Genomic DNA, 16,490 nt, shown 5'->3' with positions numbered 1-16,490 from the left:
GCACCTGAAGACTGTCTATTACCACTGCTTCAAGGAGAGTTGAAGCATCCTATTTTGCAGAGGCTTAAAAGTAAATGTTTTTCTACATTTCCTCTTAGAACCAAACTTTTTAGACGTGCTTAAAACTACGGAATATGTAGTACAGGGCGGGGCATAACCTTTTCCTAGGGGGTCACAGCAACACTTGTAATAACAACACAAATAATTCATACACCATTCGAAAGCCCATCAAAAACTGAGTTTATTGACACGATTTAATAGTCAGTATGACCACCATTAGCCCTTCGAACAGCATTCAAACGAGGTGGATAAGAACACAACAAATCTTCAAACAGTTCCGTTCGATTTTCCAGATTTTCCAGAGGGCGGGGCATAACCTTTTCCTAGGGGGTCACAGCAAGATCGACAGCAGTTTACAACTTCCGCGACACCTCATTTTAAAGCCCATAAAAAACTGAATTGAATGAGCTATTAAATGTTAAATTTGTTTCGGTTGAAACTTTGAGAATGAATTTGGAAACTGTGTTGAAAAATCTGGAAAATCGAACGGAACTGTTTGAAGATTTGTTGTGTTCTTATCCACCTCGTTTGAATGCTGTTCGAAGGGCTAATGGTGGTCATACTGACTATTAAATCGTGTCAATAAACTCAGTTTTTGATGGGCTTTCGAATGGTGTATGAATTATTTGTGTTGTTATTACAAGTGTTGCTGTGACCCCCTAGGAAAAGGTTATGCCCCGCCCTGTAATGGTAGCCAATTTGGATGATTTGAAAAGGAGACTAGATAAAATCATTTTCACACAAGCAGTGGACATTAACTTGATTCAATTTGATGAATTCTTGATTACAGGGTATATGTGTTAAATCCTTGTTAATGGGAAGTTAAAGGAGGTTTTTGTTACCCGGTCGAGTTTTGTGAACTTGTCAAATACGTTCAGGTAACTATTGTGTGACAGAAAATGCTGTCAAAAACGATCCTGCAATGTTCTGAAGTGTTTGTTGATATGAAAAATAAAACAGTGATAATGATTAAAACAAAATCTTAAAATATGCATCTTTATTTATTTGATATCTTAACAGATTTGTAGTCTTGACACCTCAATATTATATTTCTTTTGGCTTTTGGAATTATATTACCTTTTACTCTCTCTGCCATATTGTGATCGGCTCGCTTTGGATTGTGCAACACCCAAATCAAATAAATTCAGTTAACATTATTTCAGTAATTTGCCTGCTAGTAAAAATAAGACTATTCTGCATAAATTATTTCAGAAACAAAAAACAGCAAATGGAAATAGAAAGTATGATGAAGAACTTGAACTCCCAAATGAATTATGCATTATTTAATAAGTTTCATACTGAAAGCTCTATTAGTATAGATCAGTGTTTCTCAACCTTGGCAACTTGAAGATGTCCGACTTCAACTCCCAGAATTCCCCAGCCAGCATTTGCTGGCTGGGGAATTCTGGGAGTTGAAGTCCGGACATCTTCAAGTTGCCAAGGTTGAGAAACACTGGTATAGATCATGGGTGTCAAACTCCCAACCTCACGTTGTCGTCACGTGATGTATCGTGACTTTTTCCCCTTCGCTAAACTGGGGGTGGGCGTGATGCATCCAGCCCGCGGGCCACAAGTTTGACACCTCTGGTATAGATAATTCTTACTTAACAAAGTTAATTGGGACCAAAAATTCCATCATTAAATGATACAGTTCTCAGCCAAATGATAACCCACAGGATAATGCTTAGTGACAAGCTTCAGCAGTTCCAGTTGCCATCATAAAACAAGGACCTCATGACAATGACTTGCAATTTCCTACCAGGTTTCCCATTAGCAGAAGCTAGCAGAGGTTGCAAATCACGATCATGGAAGTATGGGACACTATGACAGCTCTAAGGAGTAGGGACCTGTTGTAACTAACACTCATTCAGCGTAGTTCTAAATTTGAACATTCTATAAAAGAGTGGTCTTTTCTATGGATTAGGTATGACAGACCAAATTGTTTTTGCAACTTGACACATGAGACTGCTGAATATAACTGAACAAATGACGATATATTCGACACACAAAACTCAGTAGGGAAAGTATGTAGCAAATAAATATTGACAATTATTTAAAAACCCCGATTACACAATTTTAAATGACCAACTCACAGCGTACAAAAAATGTTGCAGAATATACCCGACATTTTATAACGTGAAGGAAACCTTGAAAGAATGCAAACTAGGTTGTTTTGTTTTTTTTTTTTAAAAATGTCCATTTATGACTCAAATGTCAACATCTTATGACTTCATCCTTCAATACGGTTTGCATAGAAAATGGTCTAGACGGAAAGGTATTCTTTGAACTTCTCCATGATGGCACTCATCCTGTCAGCAGGGATGACCATCACTGTCCGTAAGGGCTTCATAGGTGCATCTTCAAAAGACCATCTGCCTCCCAAACACGAGTCGCTCTCTTCTTCTACTGAGTAACTGAATTTCAGCACTGATTGCTATTTTTTTTTTTAAAAAAAAAGTTAAAATTGATTTGGATTCTTTCTCAAGTGGAGAAACTACCATATAATTAGAGAATACAAAATTAAACACCAAGCAAGACATTTAATGAAAACCAGCTATAACTGAAATTCCTAATCAATTTTTTTATTTTATTTTATTTTTATTTTACCTTACAAATAAAGGTAAAATTAAAAAAAAAAATAAACTAATCAAATGATTTGGAGCTGCCTCCACCTAAATCAGGATATAAGTCAGGACAGTGGAGACAGCGTAAATTACCATTCCTCTGTCGTAAGGTTAAACCGTGACCTGTCAAAACCGCGGAGGACAAAATCGCGCTCGACGAAAGCACGCATTTGACGTCATCACAGCGCGACGAAAAAAATTAAAAATTGAAATAAAATTAAAATTAAAGCAAGCCGATTCACATAAAGGTAAGGGTTAGGGTTAGGTTAAGGGTTAGGTTTAGAGCGTTAGGGTTACGTTTAGCGTTAGGTTAAGGGTTAGCGTTAGGTTTAGCGTTAGATTAAGGGTTACGTTTAGGGTTAGATTTAGGGTTAGGTTTGGGGGGGTTAGGGTAAGGTTTTCGCTTTATTTTTACATTTTTCGATCATAGTGCGATGTTTTCGTTGCACTGTGATGACGTCAAATGCGTGCTTTCGTCGAGCGCGATTTTGTCTTCCGCGGTTTTGTGGTGGAACCAGGTTAAACAGTTGTTTCAGATTTGAAACAGTGGAGAATCCAGCTCTAAAGACCCAAACTTTTCTATTTGTAGTAGTAATCCACAGATTAAGGACACAGGGGCAGAAGGTAAGTTGTCAAATCATACTTGGGTTTATCACTATGGTAGTTATACATGCCAAACAATTTATTGTCTATATTCAATTGTTGTTTTCACACTAGAAATATAAAGGTTAAACCACAAAACTGCAACACTGCCTAAATTTGCTGGGAATAGGGCAGTGTATACATGTAATAAGGAAATGTGAATCAAAATGCACTTGGGAAATTGAAATAATAATTTCACCTCATAGAAGAATTCTTCTTCGGCGTTGGAAAACATTAGCTCTGTTTTCTGGTGGGTCCCACTTCCTCTTTTCTTAGCATTCTTCTTGTTAGTGTAAGTCTTGCTAATGAGAAGGTAGAAGTAGCATTTGCCACAAGGTTTGTTCGTACGCTGAGCTTCCACTATTTCTTTCCTAGAAGTAAAGATCAAGGGAAAAGCACTTCTGTTATATCCAGCCATCATTCCAACAAACTGTAACCACTACAGTAACATTTTAATGTTTAGAAGAAAATGTGATTGTTTTAATGTATTCTCCAGCTACTGTGCTGCTCTGAAAACTACATAATTCAATTGGCCTGCGATATATTACTAAATATTTATGTCCCTTATAAAACAATATTTCCATAATTAAGTAAAATAATCTATTCACAGTTAAGTTTGAATTAAAGGCCATATTAAACAACAATATTAAAATGCTAGGCTTCATTTCTTTGGCTCACATGTATTTTCTCTTCCCCCCCCCTCCTATTCTAGATATTTCCATTTAAATAAGGTTCCAGAGGTCATCCAAGGATAAAAATTACAGTTCAAAAATGATTTGGGAGAAGCACTTACTGCAGTTGCTGGTGCATAGGCAGAGCAATCTGGGGAGGAACATTAATGAATCTTTCACTCAGTAGGAAGCCCACAGGCTTAGTGGTGTCACTTAAAAGCTTATCCAGCTGCTCAACCACATTCTGCTCACAGTTCTTTTCACACTGACTTAAGACCAGTTCTTTAATTTGCTCAGCACATTCAGTACCCTAGGAATCAAAAGGCAGATTTTTTTTTTTTGAGGTACAAAATAATTTTTTACATAAGACAACTTGAAAAGCAAACTACTGGGCTTTTTTTTTTTTTTAAGACGTAGGAAAATCACAGCTTTTAATAATTTGAAAGGATTTCTTTTAAAATTATCCATTCAATTCTCCCAACAGAAATGCTTGAACTTTTTGTCATTTACCCGTTTTTGTCTGATGAAGCCCAGAGACCCTTCCCAGAAAGTGTAATAAAATAAAATACATATATAGACTGTACTACAAAGTAAACCAATTATACTTGGTTATTAAAATATTAAAAATATTGAATATGTGATATAGTAGCATTGGATGGTGGGAAGCTACCAGTGGCAGCAGGTGGTCTCGCAGGTACCCTGGGCCTAAGCCACGGAGCGCTTTAAAGGTCATAATTAGTACCTTGAATCGCACCCGGAAGACAACCGGCAACCAGTGCAGGCCGCCTAAAAGGGGTGTAACATGGGAGCCCCTAGGGGAAACAATTAGGAGGCAAACACAAGCTAGAAGTGTGAAACTGAGTAGTTTCTCTTTCCAGCTAGAAAGCACAGTCCCAGTCACGTGATTTTTTTATTTAGTGACCATTTTGCTTAACAGATCCCAAATACAGTTGCTAAACAAGGACTAGCTTTACAACTGCTTTACAATATTGATTTTTATATGCTCATGATCACTGACCTTCCTTTCTGTTAAATTTAAGAGGCTTATAAAGCCAAAAACCTCATCATTATCTTCGTCATCACTTTCCTCTGTGACTTCAGTTTGCTATGAAAAGAAAATAAACAATTAAATATAGCTGTTGCTTATTCTGTTCAATATTTTAAAGTATTTTTTTCCAATATGGCCCTCCTAACTGAACATGCTTCAACTCTCTGAATTTCCTGTCCACGTGGACAATAGAATTTGTAGTCTCAACAAATCAAAAAATAACCAAAGCAATTGAAAAGGCTAGCTCTATTTAAGTTAAAATATACAGGCTGATTTTTCAGAGCAATGTAACATAAAGAGTTATATTCAGTAGAAAAAAGAATATTTCATTGGAAGAGGCAGCATTATTTAGTTTCTCAACACCAGAGAAACTATCTTAACTATCTGCATTATAGAACCCAAGGATAAATCAATTCAAAGTACCACATCTGTGGAATCAACATTTATGAAATACTGTATTTTTCGGACTTTAAGGCGCATCTTTTTTCCCCAAAAAAAGAGAGTGAAAATCTGGATGCGTCTGAATAAAGCATTTTTGGCCTCCCAAAATCCTGCCCTCTTTGCAAAAATGGCCATGCATAGCCTTTAGGCTTCTTCCAGAGTGCTCCTGGGGGCTGGGGAGGGCAAAAATGAGTGAAAAACGGGCCATTTTTTGCTCGTTCCCTCCTCCCCCCGGAACAATCTGGAAGCCTCTTAAAGGCTACGCATGCCCTTTTTTTTGATGAAAAAAGGCCATTTTTGGGAGGTCTGCAGAGTGCGATTTTTTTTTAAAAAATTTGCCTCTTCAAAATCTTGGTGTGTCTTATAATCCGAAAAATATGGTAATTTTTTTTTTGCATTTGTCACTTTCATTGATCTTGTAGCACACACAGCAAAGTCCATCTTAATACTTAAGGAGAGTCAGGAAACTTATCCAAATTAAAACTTAGAATATTAACATTGGCGAACACCTGGGAATTTGTAACTAACCATAGAATTGGAACAAAAAGAAGAAAATGTATTTATATTGTAAAGTGCTTGAAATTTTGGGAGCAGTGGAGTACATACATTCTTGTTATTAAATAAACAAGATTATTCAGAAACATGTTTATTAAGCACAGTAAAGATATAAAACCCATTGATTTGGTTGTATCATTTCCATGAGAGCGTTATCTGCAAATATAACCTTCTAGTTCGTTAATAATTTCGTTGCCATTGTCATTTTTATGCATCTCTTCAATTCCACAAGACACTCTCACGTTTATGATGACCAAAATTACACATTGCACAGTATTCCAATTCTGGTTATATATGTTATGATTGTACTGAATTGGCAGTTTTATTTTCAATGCCCTTGAAACTTTTTTTCTTTAACGATAACTATCTGCAATTGTAATGACAGCTGGCAGGACTCAAATGTATGCTTTCTAAGCAATCTTAATCAGCTCAAATCCTACAAACATGTTTGTACAATCTTGGTTTTCCAAGCAACTTTGTACTTGCTTATATACTGATCAATATTTAGAACTGCAATAATGCAGGAAATGGAACTTTCCTCAATTTGCTAAAGTACATAATTAATTATGTAGAAGGTGAACTTGAACAATTCTACCTAGTATCTGAAATATAACTATGGGCAGCTTCATCTTTTTCAGTACTGTGTTTCTCCAAAAAGGAGGCCGATTCTTATTTTCTTTTGACACCTGAAAAATCAGCTAGGCCTTCTTTTTGGAGGGTTCCAATTATTGACTCACTTCGTGGCGGTGGCACCAACAGCCCCGCCCAGCAGGTGCCAGATGCTGGCCCATTTCTTCTGTGGCCACTTGGCGCCGCTCGCATGCATTGACCTGGCCTCTGTTTCACCTTCAGATGCCTCCCGGAAAGCCCTCTGCACCTGATAATAGAGCTCCAGATTGATCCGGAGCTCTGTTATCGGCTGCAGATGCCTTCCGGAAGGCATCTGAAGGTGAAACGGAGGCCAGGCGATGCTTGCAAGTAGCGGCAAGCCAGTGCAGAAGAAGGTGAGGCAGGTGTCAGGGTCTTCGAGGCCTGGTAAGTAAGGCAGCTCCACCCACCCCCCATCCCCACCCTAGCTTATATACTGATCAATATTTGTCTGTGCCTCGCTCCACCCCATGAACCCTGAGGTGAGTGGGGTCTTAATTAGGGCTAATTTTGTGGGTGGGGCTTAATTTAAACGGACCTAGAAACTTGAGCATTGTGTAGATGAACCTTCAGCAATGTATGGTTTTCAGAATAAGATACTCACAGATAAATGCATGATATAAGAGCCACCAAAATGGGAGGGCATGACTAAAATCTTATTCTACCGTGTTTCCCAGAAAATACAACAGGGTCTTATTTTCTTTTGCCACATGAAATATGGCATAGGGCTTATTGTTTTGGGGTTGCTGGGCGGCTGCTCCCTTGCGAGCAGACTCCTGAAGAGCCAGGCACAGCCTCAGGGGCAAAGCAGCCATGAGGTAACCATGCTCACAAGCAGCTGCCCGGCAAATCCCCTCTCCAGCCGGGCAAAGCGCCATTCACTGACCTAGGGGGTATCACTAAGGCACTAAGCCATGTGGCGCTCTGCCCACCCCCCAGCTCCCGCGGCTTGACACATTCCGGGATATCCCCTAGGCCAGAGAATGGCGCTCTGCCTGGCTGGAGAGGGGATTTGCCGGATGGCTGCTCGTGAGCGTGGTCACCTCATGGCTGCTTTGCCCAAGGCTGTGCCCGGCTCTTTAGGAACCCGGTCCCAAGGGAGCAGCTACCCAGCAACTTCCCCCTCCGGCCAGGCAGAATGCCACTCCCCAACCTAGCGGTATCCCGAAGGCAACAAGCCTCCTCCTGGCTCCCGTGGCTTGGCACCTTCGGGATACCTCTAGGTCAGTGAGCGGTGCTCTGCCTGGCTGGAGGGGGGTTGTCCAGGGGGTTTATTTTCAGGGGTGGGCTTATATTTCTGCCCATGCGAAAAATGTGGCAAGGCGTTAAGTTTCGGGACGTATTTTCGGAGAAACACGGTAGACTCCCAAAAATATTATGTAAACTAAGAAAATATGAGAAGACACATACCTTGATAACACTTCCAATGTGATTTTGTTGTATCAATATATCAGTCAGATTACCTGTATTAATAGGAGCCTTTAGAAATAGCTGAGAGAAAAGAGATTTTTCGTTAATATAATATAATCTATATGTGAAATCAGATTTGACAGATAAAGCCACTTTAGCGCTGGACAGGTAGAGCTGTAGCATTCATTTCTAGGAATTAAGGCAGTATTCAAATGAACGTATAACTTTCTGCATAATGTATTTATGATTTAATTTTATAATATCTAATCATTCAGCACTCATTTTCTTTACTGAAATTTAATACTCCAAACCACCTTGGTATATTAGCGTGCCCCACAGCTATATACTTTTCAAATCAAATTGGAATTCATAATTGTAAACTTTGTATTCCTTTCCCTCCCAATAAGCTGCCACACAAATAACAAAATAGTATTGCTATGTAGTTAAAAATAGCAATAGTATTTAGACCAGTGGTTCCCAAAGTGGGCGGTGGGATGACTTAGGGGGGCACTAAGAGGCAAGGGGGGCGGCAGGAGGTGCTAAGAGAAGTCCATACAAAGCTGATCAAGAAGATGATTAGAGGATTGGTACCACAAATGGCAGAAGATATGAGATTGTTTTGTTATTGGAAAGATACAGGTTGATAGATGGAAGAATATAACTTAAAACTAGTTAAACCTAGTGAAATTTAGTGATAATAGATATAGTTAAATAAATAATTGATAATGATAATAATGTATACAATGTGTAGTGTTATGATAAGTAATAATTAGATATGAATATTGAATGGTACCCTGAAAGGAAGATTAGAAATCCTTTTGGATTATATACAAAAGTTAATAAAAAAGAACTAAGTTAGATACAGTTAAGTTTTGATTATTAGGGGGGAAATGTTATGATACAGGATACAGTCAAATAAAGGAGTGATGATGACAACCTATATATGTATGGGTACAACATAAGGAAACTGGATGAAAATTGCAAATAGTGATTTGGAAAGGAGGATTAGAAAAGTTTGTTATTAAATATTATGGATATTTAGCTAGAATAGGACATAAGGATTCAGTATTATTGGAGGATTTTAGAAATATTAAATGAAATGCCAGTATGTGGTTATATATTAAATCTTGGTACATGTTATGATAAAGGACGTTTAAACAATTATAGTCAAATAAAAATGGAGATATAAGGGTAACATGTATAAATATCTGAGTTAAAATACTTGAGTTAATATGAATTATGCTTGATGACTGTGGAAGAGATGCACGAAAGCCTTTTGTAACCAACTGATACACTTTCTACAGTATGTAAAGAAGAAAGATTTTATGTGTTGTGTTTGTTTTGAAAATAAAAAAAATTAATAAAGAAAAGTTGGGAAACTGGTATCACTTCATCAAACTCATTCATCACATTAAGAATTTATTGAACAGTGAAGTAGTTACTAAATTTTAATGAGTTTACTAAGTTACAAGTTATTAAGGTTCTTGATGACTATCAGACTTCGAAAATCTGGTATCACTGGATCATGTTCAACAATTTTGTTGAATTAACATTAATTAAAAAGGTTTTTAAATTGGATTTTGAATAAATTTTCCTTATGTCATGCAATCTACCCAGTCACATGACACACACACACCCCCGGCCGCGCTCACCAAGCCATGCCGACAGAATGGGCAGTAAAAAAATTTGAATTCCACCACTGGGTGGGGGACACTGAGGATCAGTTTGTAGCACCAAGGGGGCGGTGGACTGAAAAAGTTTGGGAACCACTAATTTAGACTTATATACCGCTCCATAGTGCTTTACTCTCTGAGCAGTTTACAATGTTGGTATTTTGCCCGCAAAATCTGGGTCATCATTTTACCAACCTCAGCAGGATGGAAGGCCGAGTCAACCTGAAGCATCTACTAACTGTAGAGTAAGCCTACAATGCTGCATTCCAACCACTGCGTTACCAGGGCTCCTATGGCCTCAGAATGTGACAAACAAAATCTCATTTATCCACAATGATTTGAGAACGGTTTCATTATTTAGAAGAATCATTATTTTAAAACACAAAAACTAAAATCCAGGGTTATAAGGAAAACATACATACCTGTTGTAGCAATTTGTTTATTCCATTTTTATCATCATCAGTTACTGTATGTGCTTCAAATTCAATGTTTACTTCCTATGAACCAAGAGAAATAATACATTTTACTATTCGTCTAACTTTATCAATTTTTAAAATCTAGCCATATAAAGATTTGCCAGAGAATATAGGAGAGAGGGTAAGAGGGAGGAGAAAAGAGGAGGGGGGAGGAACGAGAGGGGAAGAAGAAGGGAGGAAGGAGGAGGAGGAGGGAAAGGAAGAAAGGGTAAGGCAGAGGAAGCAAAGGAGGGGAAGTAAGAGGGGAGAAGAGGAGGAGGGGAGGAAAGAGAGGGGAAGAAAAAGGGAGGAAGGAGAGGAGGAAAGAAGAAGGCAGAGAAGGGAGTTCGAGAAGATAGGAGCAAGGTTGTTGCAAAATAAAATGGGGTGGCAAGAAAGTGACCCAAACTGTATTCTATATATTTGTAAGAAAACAATGATTAATGATAATGATATAATTAATGGTAATTATAAGAGTGTACATTTGTGAATGAACTTGAAAGAGAAAATAAACAACTTTAAAAAATAAAAATAAAAAATGTACGACGTTTGCCCAATAAATTAAGGTTAAGCTTACCACCACCACCAAGGTTAAGAGCACTCCTGCAAACAACCCCAAACCAGGTTGAAGATCCATCCAGGCAGGGTAAGCAAGTTTGTGAATGCAGCTACAGGCAACTTAGTTAAGGAGGCTTTGGGAATAAAGCCACTGTATGTCTCTGTGTATGTGTGTGTTTGATTGTATAGCAGCCGAGGTTGTCCAGCCTCCAGGATGTGATTCTTTTCAGACCCAAAATTTAGGAGCAGACAAGATGTTGGCTGCCTCTATAAAAAAGATGTGGAGACTCTAGTCTAGAAAAAGTGCAAAGAAGAGCAACCAAGAGGATTAGGGGACTGGAAGCTCAAACATATGAAGAACAGTTGCAGGAAATGGGTTATGTCTGATTGAATGTAAGTAAGTAAAATCTTTATTACAGTCAAAGACCAGCAATACACATTAGTTTTTACACTATATTAAAAAATACTAACATTAAAATATAATTAAAAAGTATTGACATTAAAAGTGGATAATAACATAATGGTCCAAAGATTGTTAGAGGTATCTCCAGATAATTGGTACAAGATGGTACTATACTTCTGTAGCCAATTTTTTTCTTATGGACAGAACTTTGCCACTGCATACGTGGTAACCGGGTTAGTGTCCTGGAGGAGGAAGCCTAGATAAAAATGGTCTGCCCTCCCTGGAAATCTCTCTAATAAGGGGAGAATATGTGCAGACCTACAAGCTCTGTATAGCTCGCAGTGTAGTCTGGTTGAATGAAAAGAAGGACTTAAGGGTGATATGATAGCAGTCTTCCGATATCAATAATCTACATTACGATTCATAACAGTAGCAAAAGTGCAGTTATAGAGTAGCAACAAAAAAATTTTTTTATGGTTGGGGGTCACCACAACATGCGGAACTGTATTAACTGCATTAAGAAGGTTGAGAGCCACTGTCCTAAGGGCATTTCAGTCCAAACTTCACTTGGGAGCTCAGATAAGCAATAAGCCAAAGGTAAACCAAATTAGCTCAGCCAAGCACCTAGATAAGCATTTCCTCTTTTGCATGTTCTCACACAGGAAGCTCAAGTGCAAAGGCCAAAAGAAGGTCTAAATACCCCCCCCCACACACACAGACTCTCAACTCCATATGGTTCTGCTTCATTCTTAAACTTTCTTTCCAATCAGTCCCCATGTTTGCAGTGTCTTTCGCCCAGCTTGGAATTGAACCAGATGGATATTTCTTCACACAGTCCCAGGTAGGTTTGTAGGGGTGTGTGTGTGTGAGAGAGAGAGAGAGAGATGGAGGGAGGGAGAGGAGGGGAGAGATGCTTCTTCTGATAAGCAAAAAAGGGAGAGACCAGATTGAACCAGATGGATATTTCTTCCCACAGTCCCAGGTAGGGGTGTAGGGGTGTGTGTATGTGTGTGTGTGTGTGAGAGAGAGAGAGATGGAGGGAGGGAGAGAGAGGAGGGAGGGAGAGAGAGAGGGAGAGAGAGAGATGGAGGGAGAGAGAGGGAGAGAGAGGGAGGGAGAGAGAAAGAGGGGGAGAGAGAGATGGAGGGAGGGAGAGGAGGGGAGAGATGCTTCTTCTGACAAGCAAAAAAGGGAGACCAGATTGAACCAGATGGATATTTCTTCCCACAGTCCCAGGTAGGTGTGTAGGGGTGTGTGTATGTGTGTGTGTGTGTGAGAGAGAGAGAGAGAGAGATGGAGGGAGAGATGGAGGGAGAGAGAAAGAGAGGGAGGGGGAGAGAGAGATGGAGGGAGGGAGATGCTTCTTCTGACAAGTAAAAATGGGAGAGACCAGATTGAACCAGGTGGGTATTTCTTCCCACAGTCCCAGGTAGGGTGTGTGTGTGTGTGTGTGTGTGTGTGTGTGTGTGTGTGCGCGAGAGAGAGAGAGAGAGAGAGAGAGAGAGAGAGAGAGAGAGAGAGAGAGAGAGAGAGAGAGAGAGAGAGATGCTTCTTCTGACAAGCAAAAATGGGAGAGACCAGATCCACTTAACAACCGTGTTACTCATTTAACAACCGCCGCGATTCACTCAAAACGCTGCAAGGAAAGTCGGGAAAGCGGGGCAAAAGTCACACAACCCAATTTCCCCACTGAGCAATGTAAATTCTGGGGTCCCTTGCGGCCGTAAAGCGAGGACTCTCTCTCTCTCTCTCCAATTCGGAGCGAATGGGAAGCAAAAGTTGGAAACGGAAGGCATTTCCCAGGCAGGACCATAAACGGTGGGATCTTTTCGGGGGAGGGGAGGGGAAACGAAGCCAAGGCCAGCAACCAGCAACTCTCCGGACTTCCAGGCTGCCGACAACTCTAACCGAGAAGCCGGGAAAAGTCTCGGCGAGGTTGGAAGAGAAGCCGCCGGGCTGAGGTGGGGATGAGGAGATTCACCTCACCTCGTTAATTTCTTCGTCGTCCTCTTCGCTATCGCTCTCCAGCTCCGAATCGGAGTCCCCGTCTTCGCTGCCTTCCTCCTCCTCCTCCGCCTCTTCTTCTTCTTCCACCAGCCGAGACTTTGAAGGCCCGTCCGCCTTCCTGCGTTTCGCCTCAGTGGCCATGTTTCATTTCTCTCTCGCGCGCCCTCGCGTTTCCTCCTCGACGCGCATGCGCTGGCGCTCGCTAGCCGGAAACAGCCGTTTGGAGGGGAAGCGAAAAGCCAAGGCGAGGACCGCTCTGGGAGAGGAAAGGAGCCGACGAGTCTCAACAAGGTTCGGAGCCGCGATGCCTCCTGTGAGGGGAGCGGGGCAGGGGCGGGGGGGAGGGGAGAGAAGAGAAGGGTGGGGCAGCTCCTATTCAACCAATGAATGACCGGCTTGGCAGGCTCGGATAAGGTAGGTAGAGCGCGAGTTCCGGGGATGGGACTTCCGCTCTGTCAGCGTCGGTCTAGGGCGGAGCTTGGCTTCTGCCTTGGTCACCTAGGGGAGTGTTTCTCAACCTTGGCAACTTGAAGATGTCTGGATTTCAAGTCCCAGAATTCCCCAGCCAGCAAATGCTGGCTGGGGAATTCTGGGACTTGAAGTCCAGACATCTTCAAGTTGCCAAGGTTGAGAAACACTGCCTTAGGGCAAGTGGTCTCCAACCTTGGCAACTTTTAAGACTTGTGGACTTCAACTCCCAGAGTTCCTCAGCCAGCAAAGCTCCAGCTGACTGGAGAATTCTGGGAATTGAAGTCCACAAGTCTTTAAGGTGCCAACTTTGAAGTCCTCTGCCATAGACAGTGCTATAGATCAATGGTCTCCAACCTTGGCAACTTTAAGACCTGTGGACTTCAACTCCCAGAGTTCCTCAGCCAGCAAACCTCCAGCTGGCTGGAGAATTCTGGGAGTTGAAGTCCACAAGTCTTTAAGGTGCCAACTTTGAAGTCCTCTGCCATAGACAGTGCTATAGATCAATGGTCTCCAACCTTGGCAACTTTAAGACCTGTGGACTTCAACTCCCAGAGTTCCTCAGCCAGCAAACCTCCAGCTGGCTGGAGAATTCTGGGAGTTGAAGTCCACAAGTCTTTAAGGTGCCAACTTTGAAGTCCTCTGCCATAGACAGTGCTATAGATCAGTGGTCTCCAACCTTGGCAACTTTAAGAGTTCTGGACTTCAAGCTGGCTGAAGAACTCTGGGAGTTGAAGTCCACAGGTCTTAAAGCTGCCAAGGTTGGAGACCACTGCCTTAGGGGGGAGCCTTCGGATCCCAGTTAGAAAAATGTGGGTGACCTCTCCGGGGGGGGGGTTACAAAGGGGTCCGTAACCCTTCAATGCAGCCAGCGGCTGTCCGCCTCTTTGCCTCTCAAATGCAGTCAGCCTCCTGCAACCACGTAGTAGTCCTCAACTCAAGAACCACAATTGAGCCCAACGCGTTGATATTGATGACAAATTTACACGGATGAGAAATGTGTCCGGTGAGTTTTGCTCTGTTTTACGACGATTCCTGCCCCACGGGTTCAAGTGAATCGCTGCAGTTTCTTCAATTGGTTGGACGGTGGTTAAGTGAATCTGGTTTCTTCACTCGTCGGAAGGGCGCCAAAGGGGGGGGGGGAATCGTAGGCTGCCGCTGTCGTAAACGTGAATCAGTTGCCAAGCACCCGGATGTAAACCACGTGGCCGTAGGGAATGCTGTGATGGTCGCAAGTGTGAAAAATGGTCATAAGTCACTTTTCAGCGCCGTTGTAACTTTGAACAGTCACTCAGTGAAGTGTTGTAAGTTGAGGACTATGTGTATTCAATGCACGCATTGCAGAGCAATGCAATGCAATGCATGCAAAATCAACTTCTTCTTATGTAGTAGCCAACCTCCAATGGCTGTAAGTTGTGGCTTTTTCTGTTTTATTATTTATTATGCGTATGACTTGAATTTTGCCCCAAAGGATTGGATTGATGGGTATAATTATAATACATGTATAAAGGAACAAATGCTTTTTTTTTGGAGGCATGGAGATTTCATGTTTACCCAAGCTAAGAATGCAGTGCAATTGAAGTACCCACTCCCTTCTCCCCGAAGAGACAGCAGGAGAGACTATAATGCAAGATAACAATTTAAAAAATAATACAAGTGGAATTATTAGAAATAAAATGTAAGAGAGAAAATGATATGTATGAAAATATAAAGTTGGGTTTCCTGAAATGCCACCCCAAGAACCCATTAGAGAAAGTAAATAAGCAAGGGCAACAACGGAAGGGAGGAGAGATGAGGAGGGAAAGGAAGAAAGGATAAAGCAGAGGGAGTAAAGGAGGGGAAATCAAGAGTAGGAGAGAGGGTAAGAGGGAGGAGAAAAGAGGAGGGGGGAGGAACGAGAGGGGAAGAAGAAGGGAGGAAGGAGGAGGAGGGAAAGGAAGAAAGGATAAAGCAGAGGGAGTAAAGGAGGGGAAATCAAGAGTAGGAGACAGGGTAAGAGGGAGGAGAAAAGAGGAGGGGGGAGGAACGAGGAGGAGGGAAAGGAAGAAAGGATAAAGCAGAGGGAGTAAAGGAGGGGAAATCAAGAGTAGAAGACAGGGTAAGAGGGAGGAGAAAAGAGGAGGGGGGAGGAACGAGAGGGGAAGAAGAAGGGAGGAGGAGGAGGGAAAGGAAGAAAGGATAAAACAGAGGGAGTAAAGGAGGGGAAATCAAGAGTAGGAGACAGGGTAAGAGGGAGGAGAAAAGAGGAGGGGGGAGGAACGAGAGGGGAAGAAGAAGGGAGGAAGGAGGAGGAGGGAAAGGAAGAAAGGATAAAGCAGAGGGAGTAAAGGAGGGGAAATCAAGAGTAGAAGACAGGGTAAGAGGGAGGAGAAAAGAGGAGGGGGAGGAACGAGAGGGGAAGAAGAAGGGAGGAATGACTATAATACAGTATGTATTCAGTAGGGAGGGAAAAAGACATTTTTTAGTCTTTTTTATTTTTCTGTGGGAGAATGAGAGGAATAAAATACCTTTGTATCCTGTTTATTATTTTCTTCTTATCATATTTCCCTAATGTCAGGAAAAGATCAGCAAAATATTATGGTGAAGTTATGTTGCAAAGTCATCCTTAAAATAACCCAGTATTTTGCTTATGGCAAATGGGAGACAAGGTAATCTGATTGATGTAACTGGAGATTATTTTAATTTGGCCTGCTATTACTCCCATATTAGACCAGACAACTGTTTTAGATAATTCTATTCCTCACCCCATCCAACCCCAGGTTTCATAGGGAAGGTTTTGGCCTGATCCTATGTATTCTGATGCTATCTATCCATCCAGTTCATCTGT

At 41.3% G+C, this 16,490-nt stretch overlaps 2 protein-coding genes across 4 annotated transcripts in view; one reads left to right on the top strand and one right to left on the bottom strand.

Annotated features, from left to right (window-relative positions):
• Positions 1-1,042: 1,042 nt before the first annotated feature.
• On the bottom strand, positions 1,043-13,505 carry BCCIP (BRCA2 and CDKN1A interacting protein). 2 transcript variants are annotated; one of them, XR_015698085.1, is made up of 8 exons: positions 13,175-13,505; positions 10,195-10,269; positions 8,100-8,180; positions 5,016-5,102; positions 4,120-4,307; positions 3,526-3,697; positions 1,513-2,494; positions 1,043-1,395 (listed from the first exon to the last, which is right to left on the bottom strand). XR_015698085.1 is itself a non-coding variant. In XM_087725969.1 (7 exons), the coding sequence occupies exons 1-7, from the start codon at positions 13,334-13,336 to the stop codon at positions 2,324-2,326; spliced, it is 936 nt and encodes a 311-aa protein (XP_087582095.1). In that variant the 5' UTR covers positions 13,337-13,505; the 3' UTR covers positions 1,043-2,323. The 2 variants fall into 2 exon arrangements, 1 of the variants encoding a protein (XP_087582095.1); XM_087725969.1 differs by having other exon boundaries at positions 1,043-2,494.
• UROS (uroporphyrinogen III synthase) overlaps positions 13,384-16,490 on the top strand; it is a 29,086-nt gene continuing 25,979 nt past the window's right edge. Inside the window, exon 1 of one of the 2 annotated variants that reach the window (XM_087725972.1) lies at positions 13,384-13,486. The gene's annotated coding sequence lies outside the window, so the exon portion shown is untranslated. Of the gene's footprint in view, positions 13,487-13,522; positions 13,610-16,490 lie in introns of those variants that run through there. The other variant, XM_087725970.1, reaches the window with a different exon arrangement.

This window comes from Thamnophis sirtalis, unplaced genomic scaffold (assembly GCF_051295495.1).
Source record: "Thamnophis sirtalis isolate CommonGarterSnake01/CBP01778 unplaced genomic scaffold, rThaSir2_p1.2 scaffold_11, whole genome shotgun sequence".
In the NCBI taxonomy this organism is placed as follows: Eukaryota; Metazoa; Chordata; class Lepidosauria; order Squamata; family Natricidae; genus Thamnophis; species Thamnophis sirtalis.
This window is presented reverse-complemented; position numbering and strand designations above follow the sequence as displayed.

Coding starts and splice junctions, on each gene's coding strand:
- BCCIP (XM_087725969.1), bottom strand. CDS start 13,336: ATGGCCACTGAGGCGAAACGCAGGAAGGCGGACGGGCCTTCAAAGTCT. Junction 10,270..13,174: donor ACGACGAAGAAATTAACGAG/GTGAGGTGAATC, acceptor CTTGGTTCATAG/GAAGTAAACATTGAATTTGA. Junction 4,308..5,015: donor TAAATTTAACAGAAAGGAAG/GTCAGTGATCAT, acceptor TTTGATTCCTAG/GGTACTGAATGTGCTGAGCA.